At 46.0% G+C, this 25,778-nt stretch overlaps 1 protein-coding gene across 6 annotated transcripts in view; it reads left to right on the top strand.

Moving 5' to 3' along the window:
• LOC126544153 (pre-mRNA-splicing factor 38B-like) overlaps positions 1–25,368 on the top strand; it is a 67,856-nt gene extending 42,488 nt beyond the window's left edge. For 5 of the 6 annotated variants that reach the window (XM_055062025.1, XM_055062022.1, XM_055062024.1 and 2 more), the window contains 3 exons: positions 7,198–7,460; positions 10,807–10,929; positions 22,779–25,368. In XM_055062025.1, coding sequence (XP_054918000.1) covers positions 7,198–7,460; positions 10,807–10,929; positions 22,779–23,217 — 825 coding nt within the window. In that variant the 3' untranslated portion in view covers positions 23,218–25,368. Of the gene's footprint in view, positions 1–2,778; positions 2,940–3,004; positions 3,060–7,197; positions 7,461–10,806; positions 10,930–22,778 lie in introns of those variants that run through there. The other variant, XM_055062026.1, reaches the window with a different exon arrangement.
• The last annotated feature ends 410 nt before the right edge of the window (positions 25,369–25,778 follow it).

The raw sequence follows: 25,778 nt of genomic DNA, 5'->3' as shown, positions 1-25,778 counted from the left end.
AGAAGAGCCGTGTGAGAACTCATGCCCGCAGCAGCAGATGGGTTGTATTGCTGTTAAAGATCACCATCCGTTCAACTCAATTTGTATTCCTGAAACCTGGGCCAAGCTATCTGAAGCACCTGCTGGCTCTGTAGCCTACGCACGTTATCGAGCAGAAAAAAATAACTTTGCCACTTTGTATATAGAAAGAATGCTAACATTTGGAAGCTTGATGCCTGAAAGCAGCTCTGTGGTCGCTACAGTGTATTTTCTTGGAAAAGAACATAGCAAGCACGTGCTTACAACAATAGTTGAAACTGAAGAACTAATTAGGCGCAGTGCATTGGAGGTTCTTTGTAGCGGATGTGGTCTGAAACCTGATTCAGCAAAGCACATATCATTCATGGAGAAGTATTTTGCAGAAAAGTGTCGCTTGACCGCCGAGTCTGAAGGGGAGAGCTGTGCTCAATGCAAATACCAGCAGAGACTTACCTCCGTATTCAGAAATGCAACTTAAGTTGAAGCTCATGCTTGACTTGATCTAAGTGACGCCTATCGGGAACGTGCCGAAGGAAACGCAGTGAGCGTCTTTGGGCACGTTAATGCCAGGCGTCATTTAAATCAAGTCAAGCATGAGCTTGAAGTTAAGTTACATTTATGAATACGGCGGTTACTCAGAACAAGCTGCGCAGAAAGAGGAAGCAAGCATGCAGTCAGCCAAACAAAAGCAGTAACATTTCTCGTGCTCTGCAAAGAGGGAAGAGAAAACTGGCAGGTGCGCAGCAGCAAGTGGCTCTAATGAAGGCGCAGAATGAGACGCTAAGTGAGTCTGCAGTCTGCTCGCCATTGACAATGGGGGCCACTACTCGGTCTTTCCACCTGCACAGAGCTGGCTGAGCGCTCACTCAGCATGAAGGTGTATACGGTATCTTTCACCCGCGATCGCGATGCGTGATTGCAATCGACTGGCCCCTAGTTGAATAAAATCTCGATCAGAATTAAGTTTCCATGTAGCAACAATGAGTCCGCACCATACTCGATCGTTCTATCACAACAACGTAATGCCGCCAACGCATCAAATTTTGTTGCTTATTTCAAGTTGGGTACCTCGCTGAACATTAGCCGGTCAATATGACTTCTGCTTAAGTCCTCTCGCGGTTCACCACAAAGAATAAACGAATAAAAATTTAGCAAACTGGACCTGGTTGTACGTGTCAAACGTTTCGCCGAGCGCTGTTTCAGTCCAGGATTTTTTCCGGATAATGCCAGGGCGGTAAGATTGTCTCCAGCCAGTAGAGTTTTTAAGCAAAAATTGCTCTCAAAGCCTTCAGAGACAGGCTTTCGCAGTGAAAAGTGCAGCGCACCAACGTCAGAGTTGCCGCACCTACGCTGCCTCGGCAGCGAACGAGGCATGGTGGCACCTTAGCGATTGGCAGCGCCACCACGCGGTGGCTGCGGGAAGGCATTGCCTCGGCGGCCACGCGAGCGCGCGCCCTCGGCACACTAGCAAGTATATTCTAGGCACTATAGCGGTAATTTCTTTCCAGGCCGCCAGGCACCGGCAGCGCGATAACGGCTCCGCGGGCTTGTGACCTTTTCTGGTCGCCGCAAACAGCGGAGTTTCCACTCCTAAATGTTTCTTGCTCCATGTTTGCACTGCACAGCATCACGAAGGCAACAGAGGACCTCCTGGTAGTATTCCTTTGTGATGGTTTGGCCTTTTGGTGCGTGTTCATGATGCACCAACCCACGGGAGTTGAAGAAAATGGTCAACGTGACCTTGACATTGCTGTGGATCTATCATGCTTTGTTTGGCCTCAGGGATGTTGGATGTTTCCACTGCGACGACTGCATCTTGGTTTCTGGGTCGTACCCATAAACCCATGACTCATCACCTGTGATCACAGTGTCCAGAAAGTTAGGCTTACTGTTTGCGTTGTCCAGCAGGTCCTGTGCAATTCCCAGATGGAGTTGCTTCTGCTCCATTGTTAGCAGTTTCAGTATAAATTTCGGGGAGATTCTCCTCATGCCCAAATCGTTGGTCAACATTGAATGCACTGATCCAATACTTGCCCCTATCTTGTTTGGAAATTCTTAGACTGTGATGCAACGGTCCTCCATGACCAAAGTCCGAACTTGCTGAATGAGATTTTCATTTCAGCTTGTTGAGGGTCTTCCTGAACGCGGTTCACCGTCCACTGATGTGTGGCAATTTTTGAAACAGTTGTACTGCTCCTTTATTCCTGAGGTGCTCATGGCATCGTCCCCGAAAGCCTGTTAAAGCTTGTGAATGGCTTTCACTTGGGCATTGCCAAGCCTTTGCCAAAATTTGATGCAATATCGCTGCTTATGTTACGACAAGCGCTCACTACACATTCTCACTCATAGGCCAACTGCGGGCAACTGACGCTTTCTGCGGGCGGAAAAAAATTTTCGCGTGCATATGAATGTCCACTCCATATCCATTGAAGGAAGCCTCCTGCCCTACATTGATTTACGTGGTAAAGAAGAAGGTTCGATACTTCTTGAACACACCTTGTATACCGGAGCTAGGTATAAGTGGGTTTATATTTCTTGAAAATAGAAGGCCTAAATATTGATTTATATAAAGCCTGCATTTTTTCTGCAGGTCTTTTAGCCACCAACATTTGTAAAATGTTACTGCATATCATATTAATAAACTCTGTGAACAGACAGATCTCGAAAATTGCTAGGTACTTTTTTGTTCTTGATTCTCACAGCTTGCAGCATGAGTCAAAATAGGCACTTTACAAGGCCTATATGGTGGTGTTTGCCCAGCCCGATCAGCAGCAGCAGCAGCAGCAGTGGCGATGTTGCACGCGTAGGCTTCTTTAGGCTTGGCCATGGCAAGCGCGCCCTCCTGAACGAGCTGAAACGGAGGCAAGTCCACCCGGATGGCGGTGGCTGTGCCGGCCAAGCAAGGCAGCCCTGCAGCAAAAGTAACACTCCCCCTTTACGGCGAGTGTAGCTGCTGCTCTTGATGTGCCTCTGCCTCTTTTTTCAGTGGTTCCGGGCTGGCTGCGCCCGCACACCCACACGTGCCTTGCGCTCGAAATCGGGCAAGTACACCTGATGGGAGGCAACACAGCAGTGTGGCGTTTCTTTAGCGAGGCTTGCCAATAAGGGATATGATGGAAGGCAGCTGGAGAGAGTTGGGAGAACAGGTTTTTGGAACAGTTGGCCAGGCCACTAAGCGATGTCTGCTTGCCAAGGGAGAGGGTGCATGTGTATATTGAAGAAGGAAGGGTTTTATGCATCCTGTGGTAGCCAGTGGTGTTGTTGTTGTTGCAGATTTTTGCAAGTTCTGCTAGCTTGGCCCATGGGCCTGCATTTTGAAATTGTAACCAGAAAGGATGCGTATGCACGAGGATTGCTATTCTTTGATTCCCTCGCAAAGTTGGGAATTACTACATTTGAGCTCAGCTTTCAATGGTAGCTGAACTGCTTTGCTGGGCTATGCCACTGCTATGAAGCCTCTGATACTGAACTCATTTCTGTTCTATTCAAGAATTTTAATATGAATTAGAAGCATACTTGTCACCGTGCTTGTAGTGTCTGCTTTATGCATGTGTGGAATAATTGGTAAATTATGGAAGGTTAGGCATCCGTTATCTATAGACTGAGGTGTGTGGCTTGGTGCTACGTAGTCCTGGATTCCGAAGTGTTTGTTTAAATGTTCGTTAGACCATCTTGCAACAGGATTTTTTTTTTTTAACCTGTGAGGAATTGTGCTTGTGTTGACAGGCTCATGTAAACTTGCATTTCCAAAGTGACTACCGAAATATCGAACTGGAAACAATAAAATATTTTTGCAAGAACCAGAACTGCCCCAGAAGAGTTCAATTTTTTTTTAGATCCGAAACAAAATATAAAATGATTTTTGGTTCAGGTTGGCCACCTTCTTACGTGCTTGTGGTCCACGCTATGGTGGCTAGAAGGGGCAGTGTGATGAGCTGGAGCAAGGAACTGCTCAAAATGGCAATGAAACATGGCATCTCAATTAGGGGCCACCATGTGCACACAGAGCATGTTCACCTAATGCAGCGGTGCACATGTATAGGCACAGCTACAGCTGAATGCGAGGCAACCTTTTCGCCCCTCCCCCTTTTTTTTTTTTTGAAAGTTTATAATTTTCACATGCATTGCGCACATACATACTTTCAGCCATTCTCCAAGCCTTGCATATGCGTGCAAAAAGAGCGAGAAGCGGTGTAATGACAGCCGGGAGCGCATTGTATTTGCCATGTGTCGGTGACTGACGTCAGGAATGTTTGACACACGTAGGGCCCCCTCCCCCCCCCCCTTTTTTTTTCTTTTTTTCCGTCACTGTACGCATCAGATTGAGTAAAGCTGAGTAGTAGGTAAAATGCTGTTATTCCTGTTTTAGTTGAAACCTATACTGCAACAGCGTCATCCACAACTAAAGAAGTTCATAACTTCAATCTTGCATTTGGCAATGCTTTGTGACAAATATTGTTTTGCACCACCCAGACCAACTGCCAAGCAAAATAAGTGTATCTTATAAAAAAAGGCAAGCTAAAGTCACAATCAGCTCTAAATAGCTGTCCCACAGAAATAGAATGATCATGCATAGTTGATGCAATTAAGTGATTGTTGCATGGTGCAGTTGTTTCATTTTGCCTTTTTACATTTATTTTTCTTGTGTGCGTGTTAATCCTTTTTTCTCGCATTAACTTATCTGTGTTCTGTAATAATGCCCAGTTCATTTCATTGGTCATGTACATGCGTGATATATACGGCAAAACCTTTTCCAGATTAAACGTCAGCATATCCACACTGTTGCTCGCCTTTGCTATGCTCTTAATTTTTGCCATGAACAGCAGCTGTGATATGGAATGTTGTAATTTAAATTAAAATATGTAGCCTTACGTGGCAAAACCATGAGCTAATTATGTCAGGCACGCCGTATCATGCCGTATCAGACCACCTGGCGCTCTTTAATGTACACCCAATGCACGGTACAGAGCGGTTTTGCATTCAGTAACCATCAGAACATGTCGCCGTGTTGGAATTGAACCCGCGACCTTGAGTTCAGAAGCGCAACACTGTAGCAACTATAGGCTACCGTGGCAGGTAATGTGGAATAATCTGAAAGTCTGCAGCACCAGTTTACACAAGTTTCTTTTTCACAGAGCTTTCATTCCCTTCTGCATGATATTTCGGCGCATACGGAAACATGGGACGGCATCCTTTGTGAGGTGCGGCTGACTGATCGTGCGGTATTTCCACAACTTCACCATTGATTATGTAGCGATGAGGGCTTTTTTTATTAACGTTAGCTACTTCGAAGTGATGCTTGCTAATGAAGCAGTTGTGAGTTCTGTGCATCTCTATTTATAGTATGGGCCGATTTTTTCTGTCGCAAAGCATCCTTCGAAACTCAAAAGATGACGCTTTTGTTTTTCTTTTCTGCTGAACATGATTTGCGCACATTTTTCAGCCACATGCAAAACATGTGCCTGCTTTTGAAGGCTGCTACATCCTGCGTCTGCGAAGCTTGCACAACGAAGTAATGCGTTCAGTAAGCGGTGCACTTCTACAGAACCGTCAACACATTGCACACTGGTGCGCATGGCCGCCGTACTGGGGACCCTGCGCGCTCCCGACGACGACAGTGCCCGAAAGGGGTGGTCGAAATTTTCATCGTATTTTGTGCGCTCCTCTCTCACCGTGTGCACACGGTGCCCATCACACTGCCTCTTCTAGTCACCATATCCATGCATTGCCTACATTTCTGGCTCATCCGTGCTCCCTCATTTGTACATGCACGTGGGCTTGCTGTCATTTTAAAAGTGTAGACACCATTATTGCAGTTTTGAATGTGGCTCATTGGGCAGCAAGCGTGTTACCAATACATTTGTGAACATTTGAAATTGGTGACTGTCAAATAGCTCTCCAGTGGTGGAAGTCCCATATAATTGATAAGATGAAGCATTTCCTAGCTAGGCGGTCTCTTTTGATCGCACCGGTATGCAAACTGAAGTAGGTGCAATAAAATTTGTGTATTGCTCCTGAGCCGTGCTTCCACATTGGGATTTTTAAAACTACTTGCTGCTTGAATAACAGCTCACATACTTTTCTCTTCATTAGTGCAGATCAGCAGCACCGTCAAGTTTTTGTCCAAGATTAATTTATGCTGTTTTCCTGTAAATATTCTCGGGTCATGCAAACAAACATAAACCAGTTAAGCCAAACGAAGACATTATTTTCTCGGTCTGAATTTGAACTAGTAATGAGCAGTTTTTGCTGAAAAGGGAAAAAAATTGACATCAACCTGCCTTGTAGCACAAAGCTACAAAGTAAACCCACACGGGTTTCTCAGAAAGAAAGCTTTTCAGTTGAAGAAAACTTTCTCCTGGTGTGATAAACATATATCTCTGAAGACATAAACAACTGATAGTATTATGCTCTACTGATATAATTTTGCTGAATTAGGCAGTAGCTGCATTCTTAGTATGTGTACACATACGCTGTGATATGATGAGAAATGTCTTTATGTCAGGGAACCTTGCTTCTTGAGTTCACGGTGCCGAGTCCCTTCAGAAGTCCTAAGGGGTATGTGAAACACATTCTTTACCTTGCATTTTGCAGTCAGAGAACTTCATGCTTAAAATGATAAATGATATCCTTAGCATTATTTTCTTGGATGCATCCCTTATTAGTCACAGAATGGGATTAAAGAAATATTCTGAGTCACCACATGGGTGTTTGAACACCCAAAATTATGATATCACTCAAGTAGCAGTTGACACAGGCACAACTTCTCCTGACTCGCTTTTTTTTCTTTTAGTTCTTTCTTTTTATTAGTGTTTTCCTGCAGTTTCTCAAGCTTGTTTTTGCGGTTTCTCATTTTGAACATCTGTGGTGTCTGGGTGGGATGGTGGGGGGATGTCTGTTGTGTAATGTACAACACAAAGCTTTATTAATCCCTTTGTGCTCGTTGAAACAAGCATGAGAAGTTCTCACTGACACTTATTTCTATTGACAGCAGTTTGTTATGCAGTCTGTTCTGTAAAATGTTGCTGCATAATACTTGGCGAGAGTCACACACCATGCAGCTCGTGCATACGACAACCTTTCTGTTGCTAAATGTTCTGCCTGCTCAGTCTTTGCCTATTTGTTGCTAGCCAGGCTTCAACGTTAACGGTGGCGCTTGCTATATGGATCCTGTTGCAGGAACTGGATGTGAAAGCAGGCGGTGGCCAGACACTGCGCATCGGCGACATGCTGCGCCATATGCTCACCAAGCTGGAGTGGTTTGCCACCTTATTCCCTCGAATTCCTGTGCCTATCCAGAAAGAGATTGAGCGCAGGCTTTCCTTGCGCCCTCCTGCATTGGCCCCAGCAACTCAAGCTCCAAGCGCTGAGCCAGCAGCCACCATAACAGAAACAGCTGCTGCGAGTGAGCGGGCACTGTCACCGGAACCAAGACGCAGGAGGTATGCAGGGCATGCTACAAACGTGTTTTAAAAAACAACAATAATAAGGGCTGTTGGTTATAAGAAATAGGAGCTAATGTGCTGCACGCTTGCTTAGTTACGTTTTGAAGTTTTTGCCTGCTGAATATGCAGAAGTTGACCTGAAGCACTCTTGACTTCTGTAGCTCTGTTGGAAAGGAGACATTTTACTTTGGCCATCATATCTCACACTTGGAGCGGATCCTGAGACTTATGTCTGTGGTCTGAACCTTGTGTGGCACAGCACAGTGTGATAGGATGATTTAGAAGTAGAAGACCAAATGCAACCATCCCAAAGCAACTTTCCGCACTGTAGGCCTTGAGGAAAAAGTTCTGCAGAATACGACCTGGTCAGGTAAAATAATTGTTAGTAAAAAAGCAGGTCACTGACCAAAGTCAAAGCAAAAGGATGTTTCGTGATCTTGTGAATGAGGAGTCCGTACGGATCTCGAAAGACCATTGTTTTTACTTTGGTCAGCAACATGCTTCTTTTTTTGACAGGCCTTGGAACAGTAACATGATTTTGTCAGTGTTGTTTACCACTATCAGTGCCATGTCTACATTTTGGTTAGCTGATTAAATTGACAGAAAATTTGTCAGAGATGTCTGAATAAAATTCAGAAAGTAGGAAAAAAAAAAAAAGAAAATCTTAAAACAAGGGTTGGTTTCATATCCACAGCCATCCTGTGTTGTATCTGATCTTTTCTGAAACTGAATAAGTTTGTTGCCTAAAAGAATACTTTTGTCAGCACGGATGACAGGAAGACATGCTGAAAGCATGATGGGATAGAAATTAAGTCTATGATATAGTATCTCATTTCCTAACACTGGAAGGAGCCACATTAGTATAATCTAATCAATTTTATGATTTTGTAGATTTGTCATTGGCTTTTTCCCTAAGGGAACCATGAAACCTAATATATATGTATATACATTCAGGATTATCCAGACCAAAATGGCAGTCTCCGATTGGCTCTGACTGTCACGGCATCAAACGCTCCTTGTAATTGGATGGGTCTGCACATAGGAAGTTTTGTCTGCTTTTGTGTGCAGTAGGTGCTCTCTCATGTTTTAGAGGACGCTGCCTTTTTTCGACATCTTTCAGTAGCGACACATTGCTTTAGCAGCAGAACATGTCTAAACCATAAAATAAAGATACAATTTTGAGAAGCCTTTGCTGGCTTCTGAAAATGGGCGCTCTTTCCCTGAAGAGCTTCCCACACGTAGTGTTAGCACTGCATGGTCGTGAAACTGTTATGTATAGTACCATTGTAAGTAGGCTTTGCGGTGTTTTTACCTGATAATAACCAGTAAGAACTCAAGAGCCAAGGAGTTTTTTGTGTAATAATTAATAAATTATAAAACAGCAAAAAAAATTGCTTTTTTTTTTTTTTTTTTTTTTTTTCAGTAAAGCTATCTTGAGTAGTGTGTTCAAGTCATGTCTCCCCTGCTTTGGCTAAATATACTAGTACAAGTTTGGAAAAAGCCAAACGTAGTCAGTAACAAAGCCTCAGAAATGATCATTTGGCTACCTTGCGTTTCACTTTATTTGCTATTTATGTACACTGCTGGTAAAAACTGATCAAGGGTGTAATGACACTAGTGTGAAATAGGTGAAAGCAGGAGCCAACATTTCGACAAGTGGACTTGTCTTCTTCAAGGTGACATATGCTTTCCTCCCCACAGTATATATAGGTGGGGTTCTTCTAAATGGGAGAGGGTGGAAGGCGGGTGGGTGCGGTAACGAGGGAAGGTGTGTTAGCGGCGAGGGTATCAAATTGAGAATAAAGGAAATTAAAAGCACAGCAAATAGTTATACACACGAAGTCAAATCTAGCTTCACTTGTAGAAGTTCGGATGTGATCTATATGCTTGTGTATGTTCCTTCTGTATGAAACAATATATCAGTGAAACAGGACAATCAATGAACATCAGATTAAACGGACATCGCGCAGACACAGCTAAAAAGCTTCCCAAAGCCGTCGTCGAGCATTTCAACCAACCAGGTCATAACTTTGATGAACTTAAACTCTACATCTTACAGTCAAATTTCCATTCTGAACGAGAAAGAAAATACAGAGAATCATACCTTATCCATAAGTTCAGGACATTGCAGCCAGTAGGCATAAACATTTCAAAGGGAGCTTTAGAATCTATTCTCTATGCTAAATTTCAAGCCATAGGCAACAGCACTTAGTTTGGTTTCTTAGCTTTTTCTTTTTCTTTTCTTCTCCTTTCCATTCATTTTCTTTTATTTATTTATTTATTAATTCCATTTCAGTATTTTATTTTATTTTTTTATTTTTTTCATGTGCACCGCCTTCTGTCGCTCCTTCTATTAGCTCTTTCAGAGACACGATAGTCAACGACCACCAGCGAAACAAATAATAGAGGGCTGTTGTGCACGCCGTTGACATGCTGGCTGAAGCATGGGCGTTGACACGTGATTGACAGACGGCCGTGTACCTCGCCTTGTGCACAGCATTCCTTTATTCTCAATTCAACACCCTCGCCGCTAACACACACAAAATGATTAGAAGAAACGAACACATTGAAAGAAACCGATCTTTATTTGTTATCTTAAATCCATAGTACAAGTCATTGCAGCTGCATTGCATTTGGTTAAATGCGAGCATGCTACTTGGTCATGTTCAGCCATTTTCATGTCCCCTTTTACTGCAAACAGCAGTTATAAGCTAGGAAACGGGCCAATGTGTTTGTGTGTTTGTCACGCTTTAGTTAAAGCACACCAAAGCCAAAAAAAAAAAGCTTTTTCACCTGACATGTGAAGCATTGATTGCGATAGCAAATTATTAGACAGTTATACGAAGTAACAGCAGTTTTATCAAGTGCGTAAACTGCTGTAAATATTTCCCTACAAACCAACTTAACAAGCACGTTGTGGTGCCTGCACAGGCAAACACTAACGCATCTCGCACAAGGACTGCGGACACTCGTCAGAACGCTGGCATGATTAAGAGCGGCAGCAGCGGCGAGCGAATTGACCTTCGTGCTGCCTCTCACTTTAGCGCGAACTAAGTGGCGAGAGTAGAGCACACGTGAAACCATCAGCCCTAGGTGCTCCTAGACTTTCTGCTGATCGATCGCTTTCAAGATAACGCACTGCCGCTCTCGGCTGTGCCACATGCAGCCGCCGCCCGAGTAGAATGCCCTCCCTTTCCGTTACACGCTTTGCCAGCACATTCAGGATTAAGTATTGCTAAGTTTAATTGATTGTTAAATGCCACAAGATGGGAAAAACTTGGTTCGTAATTTGGTATTTCCATCAAACTCTCAAATTTGTCATATTGTGTTTTATGCACAATAGGAGTCCCCATGCACGTGAGTCCCCCAGCGGCCGTGAAGTACCAGGAGATTCTAGCTGGGACAGAGAGCGACCGAGGATACGCCGTAGCAGAAGCAGAGAACGCCATTGGGAGAGACATCATAGGCAAGTTAATTTTATCACTTTTCATATTTGAAATAGCATGGAATGTAACTTAAAGCGTGCCTTTTCTCTTTACCAGCCTGAAGCATTTACTCTAGCCTGTTACAGGGACCTTGAAATAGTTTTCACAGTTTTGTACATGTTAATTCGATAGGGTATGTCCTTGTGATCATATACAGTCAACGACTGAATTTTCGGACGCCCAAATTTTCGGACATGCCTGATATTTCGGACGTCTTCGCGGCACCGCCACGAGCCCCATAGAATCAATGTATAAGGACATCTGAAGTTTCGGACGCTCGAACCCCCCGCCGTCCAATTTTCCGGACTTTTTGACGGACGGAAGGAATTTTTGGCTCCTCGCGCAGCGCCCTTGAGAAGGAAATCCACTTGCTGCCGAAGCATATCACCGCTTTGAAGCACAACTAGCCGAATCTAGTCGTCACACACCGATTTGGTCTGGCCACGCTGGCTATGTTCATCGCCGTACTTCCGCCTCCGGCGGAGTTTCCGGAGCGGCGCCATTTTGTTTGTTTGTTTGCGCAGGCCACGTTTTGGCTAGCGTGGTGTGTGGTTGTCTGTTGTGTCAAGTGTGCTCTGCGACGCTAGGCGCTTTGACGCTCGTGAGCGAACTCCACTGTTCGCAACTTGAGGATTTCGCTTGCCTTCGATGGCGCCCACTCCGTCTTCGTCGTCCTCGCCGATGGCATCGAAGCGCGGAAAGCAGTACCGTCGGACGACATGATCAACGACCTCCGCTCTGCTGGGGTTTCCATACCCACCGAAATAACTTTTGAACAGTTTGTTGACGCTGACAACGAGCTCGACTTCCGCGCAGAACTGACTGACGAGGAAATAGTCCGTCGGGTTGTGGGGGATTCAGAAGACTCCGATGTTGAAAATGAGGAGCCAATGCCTGCGCCACCTACAGGCGCCGAGTTGACGCGAGCACTGTTGACTCTTTCATCGGTGTACAGTGCTGACATGACCCTTGCTCAGATCGAGGCGAATATGATCGCATGCAACCGGAACGCCGTCAAAACAACAATGAACAAGTTCTTCAAGTCACTGCAGCAATAACACCGCCTGCCCGACGATGCACATGTACATAATTAACCGGCAGTCGGCTGCATACAGAGTTTTTGAACGCCTCTTTTTATAGCCACTTCACTGATGCTGTGGCAGGGTTTCGGAAGCCTGTTACTTCGCCCTTTACCTCTAGATCCGAGAAAAAAATAAAAAGGGTGCGTTTTTTTGCATGCATTCATTTTTTCGGACTGCCTGAATTTTCGGACGTTTTTACGTTCCCTAGAGGGTCCGAAAAATCGGTCGTTGACTGTAGGTCCAAATTTAGGTGTTCTGCGTAAAGCGTGTAATTTATTATTCAGCGTAGAACATCTGAATCGCTACAGGTTGCAGAAGTGCCACTCCCGGCATTTTCAGCCGCCTCTATCTGTTCTAAGTATAATGGGTGAATGATGTCACTTGGACAAGCAGTGTGATTGGCTTGCTGCATGAAATCGGGAATGCTTGCAGCATGCTGCTTCATTGATTGTACATTAGCAGATGCATGCATAGAAATTTGTGGATATGTAAAACTAAACAGACAAATGCTATACAGTCGCCGACCGTTTATTCGGACCTCACGGGGACTGCGGAAATGTCCGAATAAACAGGTGTCCGAAAAAGCGGATTAAGAAAAAAAAATGAAATCCTTTATTTCCACGCACTTATTCGGGCTCGGCAGTAGGCTTGAAGAAATCGTGAGTGCGCCGTTGCACGCTGTTCCGTTTACGCGCAATCAGATAAGCCTAAATCTCGGGTAGGGTCGTACGGTCACTATAGGCGGCTGAAAGCACAGTCGCTGCTTGTGCACGCTCCGCATGCGACGGCAGCGTAGCACATGGTGCGTCATCTTCCGACTCTGAGTCATCGTCCGGCGGTGCAGCAGAAACGTGACGAATGATCTCGCCGTCGTCGAGTTCTGCGCATGTCAGTACAGCAGTGTCAGCAGCTTTGAAACTGTCAAATGAGACAGTGTCCGGAATCGCAATAGAACCACTGCGCAGGTTTTGGCAGAACATTTTCCGTGTAGGGAGCACATCGGAAGGCGACAAATCTTAGGCCTCCCGGCACCCGCTTGCCGGCATTCCCCAGCGCAGTCTGCGCGGGCACTGTCGGCGCCATTAGACACTTGACGCGATGTTTCCGCACGCCGCGTTGGATCACCGAAACCTCGACACAGCACACAAAGCAAACACCACCGTGCCGACACCAGTTGCACAAACGAAAAACGTGGCCTGCTCGCAGCGTCGCACGCGAAACAAATCAGCTGCTGAATTGTCTTGACATAGCTTACTAAGCTGAAACCGGAACTGCTGTACGACCACTCTATCGAACCAGGCAGAAACGATGATGAGCGGGGATTTCCTGTAGCGCCACTTCGTGGGACAGCAAGGAGGCTCCGTTCAAAACAAAAATGGCGTTCAGCAAGTCGAACTATGCACCGGTCAGAGTCGGTGCATGATGCCCTCGATCGAGTTGGCTCAAGGAGTGTCCGAAAAATCAGACGAGAGGTCGCAAGGTGTCCGAACTTTCGGCAGTTGTTATACATTATGGTCTATGGGGAGAATGGCGGTGCCGTGAAGCTGACTGAATAATCGGGCATGTCTGGATTTTTGGAGTCCGGAAAATCGGCCGGCGACTGTAAATGTATACATATCTTCAAACCAAGGGGTGCACTTCCACCTGAGAATGCAGACCATCTGATACAGCTGTTGTCTGTGTATGTGTGCATTTGTGCACACAAGCGAGGGCATGAGTAAAATAAAGAGTTCCCTTGGAAAAGCTGAGCTTTGAAGCTAGGCATTGTGAGGCCGCACAAAGGAAGGCGAGGGGTCAGGAAGAATGCAACAAAGGTTAACGATAGTACAGTGACGATGGCAGCCAATGCGATGCAGAGGTGTTTACACCTAAACATGGCTGCAGTGGTGTCTTCATTGGGAGCATTAACATGAATGATACCAGCACTCATCTTCTTGCCCTGCAGGTCTATGTAGGCAGTAATTTTGTCAACCACCTTATCTAATTGGCCATTTACTACTATGTTGCATAGCCCGTCAGTGTAACTCAGTGGCAATGGTGTTGCATTACTGAGCATATGGTCGGGGGTTCGATTCCAGACTGCATTCCGATGGAGACACAGTGTGAGAATGCTCGTGTACCATTTTTAGGGTGCTCTTTTCAAATGCATTTTAGGGTGCATTTTAGAAGCTCCAGGTAGTCAAAATTAAACTGGAGCCATCAGTTAATGTCCTTCATAACCCACTGCGCAGTTTTTCGATGTTCAAAAAAAAAAAGTTGCATAATAGCATTGATGTTTGTGTTTTGCTTTTCTGCAACAGCAGTAATGAATATAAAAAATGAGTAGGCTACCGTATAGACTCACATAAGGGGCGCACCCTCAACTTGGCAGCTCAAAATTTGGGGAACAAAATTTCCAACGGAGAAGCAATCACGTTCGCTGCCCCAATGCTGCGCATGTGCATTGGCAAATTTGCGTGCACTGTGTACTTCTGTATGCCACTATTAGATTGCGAGAGCCCTGTTGTGTGCACAAGTCGCGGGCTAAGCCGGCACCATTTTGACCAAACGGTTCGGTCCTGTGTAAGGGTCGCACCTCATCAAAATTGTAAAAAAGAAAAAAAAGAAGAAAGAAAAGTGTCGCCCTTACACGAGTCTGCGTTATTTTCTGTAGTACAGCTGAGGCCACACAATCTCTGTGCAGATCCAGATCGACCGTGGCAATTTAAGCAATTTCGTGAATGGATTGCATATAAAGCCACAATTCCTTCTTCCCTACAACGAACAGTTTCAATCAAGCACATTAAAGGGGCCCTGAAACACTTTTTATCGAAATCAAGAAATGCATTTAAAGTTAAAATAAACTACGGTCGATCCCGGATATATCGAACCCAGATATATCGAATTATTGCCTACATCGAACAGTTGAAAAATCTCCTTGGGAATCCCACGAAAAAGTATAGCGCTGTTGTTCACGTATATAGAACTCCCGTGCACCGGCATAGCGATGTATCAAACTCCATGCTGAGCTGCGCCCCGGCAAGTGCGCTTCTCCCACCATACCCCACCCCTGCAAGTACGCTTCTCCCATCGCATTCCACCCCTGCAAGTGCGCTTCTCCTCACGAAGCTCTAGCGACGTTCTCGCGATCTCACGCGCACCGCCCCGCACTCTGAGAAGGGGGCGTGTGGGTAAAAGGCATGTGATGAGGAGCACTTTGAGTGCGATTGGGTGTGAAAGGGAAGCGGGAGGGAGAAACCACGCTGACCGCAGGCACCCGTTTCCTGTGTTTTGGTTGGCTGACACCGCTGACGCTGCGAGACGAACGAGGTCAGTGCAGCTTGGGCTTGTGGTAGTGCGGAGACGCGGAGCGGTGCATCTTTCGATTCGCTTTGTTCCTTTTATTCGCAAGGCCAACGCGAAGGCTTGAGACTTGTGTGGTGCAGTGCGTTTTTCTTTCCGTTTTTGGCACGTGTTCCAAAGCCATGTCCACGAAAAAACGCAACAATTAGGATTTTTCAACGAAGGGGGACATCATTCCACGGGTGGAGGCCGGCGAGAGAAAGTCGTCGGTCGCCGTGGCGTTTTCGCGAGCTCTCGGCGTTCCCAGGCGCCATCCCAGGCGGCGTCACAGCACGCGATTTCGTCAGCGCTGACGACGGCATGCAAGCTGTAGCGCATCACGCTGATGAGGAGATTGTGGCTGACATAATGGGTGACGAGGATGCAGACTCGAGCAGCGGCGAAGGTTCCGACGAAGAGGACCAACCACCATGCACTGCAGCTGAACTTGCATCAGCTTTCAGTGTCATTCGCTGCTGTTGTGGCACAATGGAAGGAGCTGGCCTTTCTCATTTGGACACTGTCAACAAGCTTGAGGACAGCTAAATGAACTTGATGGTGCAGAAGAAAAAGCAATCAAAGGTCAGATTTTTTTCTGAAATAAAGTGCTCTGGTCATTGCGCTGTGTTTTTGTTTTTTTATGCGCCATGGAGGCCCAGATCGGTAAGTTCCCGTTAGTCACGACATCGGGAAACTGCCTTGAGATGTGTGGAGTTGTTAGAGAAGCTTTTGCCATGCATATTTTATATTTGGAATTATCGATATATCGAACTATTTCGTGATCCCCTTCGAGTTCGATATATCCGGGATCAACTGTATTTCAAAATTTCTTTGCCGCAAAAAGTACTTCAATGCCTTGCACTGCGAAGGCTACGGTGGAGCGAGTGTGCTTACAACACTCCACCTACTGAAAATCACCGTGGTGCGCAGTTCAAATTTGATTTTACATGTTCATGTAGGTGCCACTACAGTCGCCGACTGATTTTTCGGACTCCAAAAATTCGGACATGCTCGATTATTCGGTCTGCTTCGCGGCACCGCCATTCTCCCCATAGACCATAACGTATAACAACTGCCGTAAGTTCAGACACCTTGCAACCTCTCGTCTGATTTTTCGGACACTCCTTGAGCCAACTCGATCGAGAGCACCATGCGCAGACTCTGACCGGTGCATGGTTCGACTTGCTGAACGCCATTTTTGTTTTGAACGGAGCCTCCTTGCTGCCCCACGAAGTGGCGTTACTGATTTGTCGCCTTCCGATGTGCTCCCTAGTGACGTCGAAAATGTTCTGCTGAGACCTGCGCAGTGGTTGCATTGCGATTCCGGACACCGTCTCATTTGACAGTTTCACAGGTGTTGACACTGCTGTACTGACATGCGCAGAACTCGACGACGGCGAGATCATTCGTCACGTTTCTGCTGCACCGCCGGACGATGACTCCGAGTCGGAAGATGACTGACGCACCATGTGCTACGCTGCCATCGCATGCGGAGCGTGTACAAGCAGTGACTGTGCTTTCAGCCGCCTGTAGTGACTGTACGACCCTCTCCGAGATTCAGGTTTATCTGATTGCACGTAAACGGAACAGCGTGCAACGGCGCATTCACGATTTCTTCAAGCGTACTGCCGAGCCCGAATAAGTGCTTGGAAATAAAGGATTTCATTTTTTTTTTTTTTTTTTTTTCTTAATCTGTTTTTTCGGACACCTGTGTATTCGGACATTTCCGCAGTCCCCATGAGGTCCGAATAAACGGTCGGTGACTGTACTTCTGATTCTGGCACCTACGACGTGCCAAGCGTATCTGAACACAGTTGTCCTCAGCGAGCCACAATGTGCTCAGCCACTGAACTCGTGGCACCCCGCAGCGGCTGCGATATCTACGCTACATAGCAGACCCCAGCTACGTGCAAGTGCCTATGCGCAGCGTTTGCTTTGTGCATGACAGGACTTGAGTGCTCATATGTTCGATTCTCGCCATGCTACATGCTGCAGACTGGCTTTGTCCTGCACCAGCTTGACCGATGGATAGTAGCCACATACAATTTGTGCATTTTGAAGCACTATCACACTCAATACGAAGCAAAGTCTGCCAAGGCGTCTAACCAGGAGTGGCCAGGAGTAAGCTTGCGTGTGGTCTGACTTGAAGTTTCAAGGGGTTCAAGGCTAGTTAAGTGTTCAAAGCTAGTTTAAATTAGTGAGACCCAGACACCAATAAGCAGGGTGGCCAAAGCTTAATTCCTACATGTCCTACATGTGTGGTCACGGCTGAGCATGAGCAGACAATGGTCGACTTCTTCCGGAAGTACGTACGAGGGTGAATAAGAGAGTCCTTGCCCCTATTTTTTATTAGCCAAAATAAGGTACGTACATGTAATTACAGATATACGTACTGTTCTACATACCTTACACTAGTATTTTTCCACGTACAGTAAAACCTCGTTAATTCGAACTCGGTTTATTCAAAATCCCGCGTAATTCGAAGGTTTCCGGCGGTCCCAACAGTTTGCATGCAAATTTTGCCAGATAATTTGAACAGCCAGCGTGCCCATATCCGGATAATACATCAGTTTAAACCATGGCCTCCGTGATTTTTCCGTGCCTCCATGATCCGCGGCGGTAACAGTGGATTGCTGCGCACTGTAAGCAGACTGGAGGACGCAGCCTACGATGCGGCTAACTACCGCGCCAAGTAGTCACGCATCGATGACTACCATATTTACACAATTGTAAGTCGACCACTTTTTTAAAGTTTGAAAATCTGAAGTGGGGGGTCGACTTACAATCGAAACCAAAACATGGCACCGCCAAAAAAGCGAGACCAACGGGAGCTACAACGTAGTTAGAATTTCATGTTTGCTCTATGGCCCTACCCATAGCTTTTCGCTATCCCGCGTGTTTGTTCGCTTTTCGGAAGGGTTTGCAACATTTTTGAGACACAACACTCATGAGGGGGTGTCGATAGTTGATGGAAGCGCCGCTGTTCTATTCACGGCGGCACCCTCAGTACGGCGGCGCTTGTGGGGAGCATCGATAGTTCATGGAAGAGCAGACACCACTCGCGGGTTTCTCTCTGCCTGTTGCGCTTAGCTATCTCTATAGTTTGAAGAAAGGCATTGGTTTGACGCGTTCCATTTGACTGCTGGCTACGTGCTACTTCTATGCTTCCTCAATCATCATGAGTGCTCCAGGCCCACTAATCATTCGGCACTCGTTCACAGCAGCGTTCAAGGGGGCTGCCATCCTTTACGCTGAAGAAACAAATCACTGCGCAGCGGGCTGCAAGTTCGATGTTTCTGAACGGGTGGTGCGAAAGTGGCGACTACAGCGAAGCAAAATTTTCACCTGTGACGGCAAGTGAGGAATTTTCCACGTGCCGAAGTCTGGACGCTTTCTGGAGCTGTAGGCTAAGCTTGCAGCGTACGTCGCTGAAATGCGCAATCGGTCCCTGCCAGTGAAGTGCGACATGGTCATGAAACAAGCCCGGATCTTCGCCTTTTAAGGACCTGCTCCGCTGTGAGTACGACTGACTGGCGGCAGAATACCGCGAAATTACGCCAACCGGACCTGTCAAAAGAGCCTCCCTAACGGCTGCGTGTGGTTGGGTGCATTCGGCGTGGGCTACTGTTCCACAATATGTTGTGGTGCGGTCGTTTGCCAAATGTGAAATTTCGCGGGACGACGACGCGCTGTGGGACCGTAGCAACAATGAGGATGGCAGCACCAGTGAAGATGAGTAGTCCAGTGACCATGTCAGCTACTAATAAATTTTCGTTATCGAATGCGCCCTCAAGTATGCTCTCTCTCTCTCTCTTCCCCCCCCCCCTGTCACGCGATATGGGGGGGGTCGACTTACATTCGTGTCGCCTTACAATAGTGTAAATACTGTACTTCAAGTGACCGTTTTTCAGGCGAAATAAAGGTGCAGTGTTGATACAGCCACATTTCGTATGTTTATTTCTCGTTTTTCGTCCATTTTTGATAATTCGAAAACCCGGTTCATTCGATGATTTTTCGCGGTCCGACGGACTTCGAATTAACGAGGTTCTACTGTAGTCCTCACCCCTGTGCGGGCATTTGTCTTGTCGCAGCATTAAATCTGAAATGACATTGTGGTAGAATTTGTCCAGCTGACTGTGGAACCACTGTGGGACTGCCGTCTTGCGTGAATCGCAGGCCAGGAACTTCTTCAGTGGACTGAAAATTTTTAAATCGCTAGGGGCGAGGGTCTGGACTGTATGGTGGGTGATCGACTCTCACAATTAAATGACCGGAGCTTGTCAGCAGTTCTGATTGCCACATGTGGCCTCGCATTGTTGGGAAGCACAATCGCCATCTTCAACAAGTGATAACAGCGCCGTGCCGCAGAGCTACCAGCAGATAAGGCCGAGCCGGTCCATGAAACATCCACCACTGAGAATGGATATGTTGACTTAGCATTTACAGCTGTAATTTGGCTAAAAAAAAAATAGATAGGGACAAAGACTTGCTTATTCGCCCTCGTAATTCTTAGCGAAATTCAAAAGCAGATTTTCGCTTACTTTAGCCTGGTTATTAAACTGCATCCATAAATATACACAGTAACTGTAGGAAGAAGTGCACTGATCCAAACACCCTTCTTGATTGATGTCTGCTATTGGCTAATCGCAGCCATTTATCAGAATCTGCTATAAAGTGTCCAGGAAAAAGTGAGGAGCAGGCTTCTGTTGAAAACGGAGTTTGAGAAAAAGGTGACTTCGTACTCCACTTGCGATCTCTACGTGCCGCTCATGACTGCAAACTTGGCTGAGATTTTCACAGCCAGGTGGTTCAGGACCCCTTTACTACGTCCTCTGCTTCAGGCACAAACATCCATATTTGCTGCTCCAATTCGCATTTCATGTCTGCCATATTAGATGCTCCCATAGGTAGAATATGCGTTATGTACAGTCCTATCAAAGCAACTTTCAAGTTTTTTTTGCAGCAGCAGTTAAAAGCTAAGAAACAAGCCTGCAAGGTAAAGTGATTCTTACGCACACCCTATTCTAACACGCACCTCATTTCCGTGATGGGGGGGACTTCGAACCTCGATTCCAACGTGCACACGATTTCCGTGACTGAAAGAAAAGAAGTCTGAAGAATTTTATGTTTTGAGTAGTCGACAGCCTCCTTGTTAGGCCTGTACTTCATTCACTGCTGCCGTGGGAAGCTCCCTTTCACTTTTGGACCACAGCATCTCATCTTCAGTGCCGTCCGTCACATTTGAAATGCCACATCTTTTCAAAGGCTTTACGACCATAGCTGATGGAATCTCAATCCAAACTTGCAACACCCACCTTGCCAGTTCCTCGATCGACACGCGCTTCAGCCTATTGCTGGCTGTGAATGTGTGGCATCCATTCATCAGGCACTCACTATAAAGTGCTCGAATGCAGTCCTTGACACGCTTGTTTATACACACGTCTAGTAGCTGCAGCTGGGAAGTCATCCCACCCAGTATTACCACCAGGTCTGTGTGGCAAGCTGCAAGCTTGTCCTTGACAAGCTAGTCCAGGTGGCACTGAAAGGCATCAAGCATTAAGCAGAGCCCTAAACTAGCACTGGGCCTCTTGTGCCACACACAGTCTATCCAGTCAAGGACGAGGTCAGTGTCCATCAAACCTTTCCCGTTGGCACGCGCTCCAACACCTCGGGGGAAGCTCGCAGCCTTTGGGAGAGCCTTGCACTTAAACACAAGAAAAGGCACCAACTTGTGGCTATCTGCTGTATAGTAGCATTGCTATTACTCGCATCTTTTCATGGCCGAACGAAAAAGCAGGCAAACTAGTTTGGCCTTAGTCGTCTCCGCTGTTGTGTTTACAGGCACATCAAAATACACCGGACTCTGGTCGGCATTGCCGATCTGGCTGAGTTGATATGCGTTGCTGTGTCGCAACGATAAAGCATACCAGTGGAAACAGCTTCTCTTCACATTCCTGCGACCACTTCTAGCACATGCCAGCCCACCTACGCAAAGAAAATTTTTTTCGCTTCATAAATCTGCAAATCCAGTTACTGCTTGCTTTAAACTAGCTTCTCGAAAGGCCTCGACACCTGTCAAGTTCAAGGGTCTTTACCTTCAGTGCCTCCGTGGTCACGAGCGTGTGGTCCACTTGGAGCTTCTTGAAATAGTCTGCCAGCTTGTCTTCAAGTTCGGGGAACCTCCCGGTTCACGGACTGTGGTGGCCTTTACTTGATGGTCTTACTGTCGAAAATGGACTTCTTCAGTTTTTGCCAGTCACGAACGCAAGTCTCTGGTATGCCAAAATCGTGTGCTGCAGCTCTGTTTTGGCTCTCCTCCATGTGTAGGATCACTTTCTGCTTAAAGCCATTCTGATGGCGGAAATGAGGAGTATTCATGGTCACTGCATCCATTTCCCCGGAAATTATCGAGCATGATATAGTTTGCAAAGTGAATATATGAGTAGATCACACTGATACAGCTCACTGTAACAAAGGTAGCACTCCAACCAATTGAAAATGGCTGGTACTACACCGGAAAAATGACGAGGAAATATGCTACCATGGTTGCCAGCAAAGAGTAAACTGCCACTGCCTTGTAATGGCGATGGGAAGTTGTGGGGTAGGTTTCGGTTTGTACTCTATTCTAACAAGCATGCGTTTTTTTTTTTTTTTCTTTTCTTTATTAGGTCCTCAAAGTCCCGATTTAAGGGGCATTGCATGAGGGGTGGGCGACGAGTACGGCAGTTATGCCATACTCTTTCTTTTTGCACTTCTTTTTCTAGAAAAAAGGTGCATGTTACAATTTGGTAAGTACAGTACTATGTAATGAATCCAGATGAATCACGGAGGTTGGTTAAATGTGCATAGGGCTGCGCCAAGGCTTATGAGGCTCATGGCGCTTGGATAATCTCTCCATCTGTGAAATGCTGCATTTAGACAAAAACAAGTGCTGCACTGTATATTTTTTGCAAGCATTTACCAAGTCCAGCACCATTGCCAAGGGTAGTTGTAGGAAGTGTTGCAGTAGGCAGGTATGCATTTCGTAAAGTTAAATTATTATTAAATTCTGGGGTTTTACGTGCCAAAACCACTTTCTGATTATGAGGCACGCCGTAGTGGAGGACTCCGGAAATTTTGACCACTTGGGGTTCTTTAACGTGCACCTAAATCTAAGCATACGGGTGTTTTCGCATTTCGCCCCCATCGAAATGCGGCCGCCGTGGCCGGGATTTGATCCCGCGACCTCGTGCTCAGCAGCCTAACACATTTCGTAAAGTGTGCCACATGTATCATGTGCATTCTGTTTAGAGATGCCTCGACCCTTTGAGTTTGCCATGTGCCTCAATTGCAAATCAGATTCACTAGAAGGTGCTTAGTTAGCATTTTTTTTTTAAATGTGTGTGTGGGGAGTGTTAACTTCTTTCACTTGTTTCAATATTTTTTAGGAGCCGAAGCCCACGGGATGCGCGGCCACACCACAGTCATGACAAGCAACGTGATGAGAGAGGACGTGAAGAATGGCCACGTGAGGAAAGGGCTCGTGATGAAAGGTCCAGGGATGAAAGGTCTCGTGAGGACAAAATACGTGAGGACAGGTCCCGCGAGGATAGACCACGTGATGACAAGTCACGCGAGGAAAGATCACGAGATGATGGCTCACGCAATGACAGGTCACGTGAAGACAGGGCTCGAGATGATCGGCTGCGAGATGAAAAATCTCGGGAATTGGATCGCCGTAAAGAGAGCACAAGTCATCGTCACCGATCCAGCCCTGAACGCAGCAGGCATAATGACCGCTCTCGAGAACATACCTCACACGATCACCGAACATCATCACGGAAAGAACGTTCCTACTCACCCATGACTAAGAATCACCACCGATAAATATCTGTTTTTCTCTTTGCCCTCACTTTTCTTTCTTCACTGTGGCACTTTGGCTACATGGAGGTCTTTGGCTCTTGCATACTTCAATTTTATTATATACTTTCATAAGCAACATAACTATTGCAAATACAGTCGCCGACCGTTTATTTGGACCTCACGGGGACCACGAAAATGTCTGAATAAATGGGTGTCCGAAAAAACAGATTAAAACAGATTCAGAAAAAAAAAAAAGAAATTCTTTATTTCCGCACACTTATTCAGGCTCGGCAGTAGGCTTGAAGAAATCGTGAATGCACTGTTGTACGCTGTTCCGTTTACGTGCAGTCAGGTCAGCCTGAATCTCTGAGAGGGTCGTGCAGTCACTATAGGTGGCTGAAAGCACAGTCGCTGCTTGTACAAGCTCCGCGTGCAACTGCAGCGGCACATGGTGCGTCATCTTCCGACTCGGAGTCATCGTCTGGCGGGGCAGCAGAAACCTGACGAATGATCTCATCGTCGTCAAGTTCTGCACATGTCAGTACAGCACTGTCAGCATCTGTGGAACTGTAAAATGAGACTTTGTCCAGAATCACAATGCCACTACTGTGCAGGCGTCTCTGCGACCATCTCTGCCTCCTGCTTCAGAAGGTCTCCAGACACAGGAATCCGCTTGGCGACCATGGCACACAACCACATGTGGAGGGCTTCTTCGAGCTTCGGGTGGCTGTCGTTTCTAAAATTTTTCCTTTCCAAGCTGGAGGAAGACATTTAGTTGCTTCGCCAAGAATCTTCGTCTTGTTTCGCATGTAATCCGAAACCGTCTGCTTCGAAATATTAAATTCTCGGGCAACTCCACTTTGAGACCGGCCGCTTTGGACTTGCTGCACAAGGGCGATCTTTTCCGCCATTGTCATTGTGGTATATTAGTACCATGCTTGTCGGCATTCCCCAGCGCAGTCTGCGTGGGCACTGTCGGCACCATTAGACACTTGACGAGTTGGATCACCGCAACCTCGACACAGCACACAAAGCAAACCTCACCGCACCGTCACGCCGACACCAGGCGCACAAACTAAAAACGTGGCTTACTCGCAGCGTCGTGCACGAAGAAACAAACAAATCAGCTGCTGGATTGCCTTGACATGGCTTACTAAGCTGAGACCGGAACTACTGTAGCCACTCTACCGAACCAAGCAGAAACGATGATGAGCAGGGATTTGCAGTTGGGCCACCTCGTGGGGCAGCAAGGAGGCTCAGTTAAAAAAAATGTCGTTCAACAAGTTGAACAATGCACCATTCAGAGCCGGTGGGGGCAAGTGCCATAGATCGAGTTGGCTCAAGGAGTGTCAAAAAAATCAAACGAGAGGTTGCAAGGTGTCCGAACTTTCGGCAGTTGTTGTACATTATGGTCTGTGGGGAGAATGGCAGTGCCACAAAGCAGTCCGAATAATCGAGTATGTCGGAATTTTGGGAGTCCGAAAAATTGGTCGGCGACTGTATGTTGTAAAGGTTTAAGCTAACCCAGTCGAACTTATTGTTTTATGTGACATGTCATGGAAGTGAACAAAGATAGGGGAATGTTTGTAACTGTGTGAACTTGTGCGGGGACATGCAACTTCAGCATCCACCAAGAAATATGATCTACTTTGCCATCATAATGCACAGATTTTTTTCCATACACTGTAAGGCTGATAAATACTTGTGAGACCATGCAACTGCTTGTGCTCTTCACAAGAAGATTTCAGCCATATATTTTTGCCTCGTGATAAATTGTCAAGCATGTTCATCACAACTATGGATGCTCATAAACAGTATGTACAGTTTGGTGGATGTAATATTGTATGTATGGCAGGTTGTTGTAAGTAGTAAATGTGTAAAAATAATCAATTCTGCTAGACATCACATCTCATTTTACTTGTGGCAGTTTCATTGAAATCACCAGATGTATAGAAGTCACATCCATTTATGCTAGAGTTTTGTACCCCTGATATTTGTTCTGCTTTTCAGTGGCTAGATCCAAAATTTTTTTCTATGAATGATAAGACTTATGGTTTCCTTTCTCCTAAATTTATTTTTAGATTTGTTACATCTGTTTTTTGAGGAAGAGGCCACAGACCTGGCTATGTTTGCATACATGATGATCATTGACATAAAAAAAAGTATTTCCTGGTGTTTTAGTCAATCCTTGTATTTTTCTACCTGCCTCACTCTTCTTTCCCACACATTAGGAAAAGGTACACATGTTTTCAGGAATAGCATTATACAAAAGTGAAAGTATTCGGGCTTTTTCTGGAATGCTATGTATCTGGAAAGGATCTGGATGAAAAAAAAGAAAAGCTCAGCTTTACTTATCTGTAGTGAGTCTAATTTGTAACAGTTGACTTCCTTAGTTTAGGTTGCAACCAAATTTCACTTTGGCTTACTTGGTAATGAGTGCTAGTGGTAGTATACTCTACCGAAGCAATCTTGGCAAAGCTGCAGGGCTGGTAATAGTCTGACTTTCTTATCAACAGCATTTGACCTATTGGCTACCGAATAATATGCCTGCCACAGGGCCCTCTGTCCTGATTAGTTTTGCTGCT

Source organism: Dermacentor andersoni, chromosome 1, assembly GCF_023375885.2.
Source record: "Dermacentor andersoni chromosome 1, qqDerAnde1_hic_scaffold, whole genome shotgun sequence".
Lineage (NCBI taxonomy): Eukaryota > Metazoa > Arthropoda > Arachnida > Ixodida > Ixodidae > Dermacentor > Dermacentor andersoni.
This window is presented reverse-complemented; position numbering and strand designations above follow the sequence as displayed.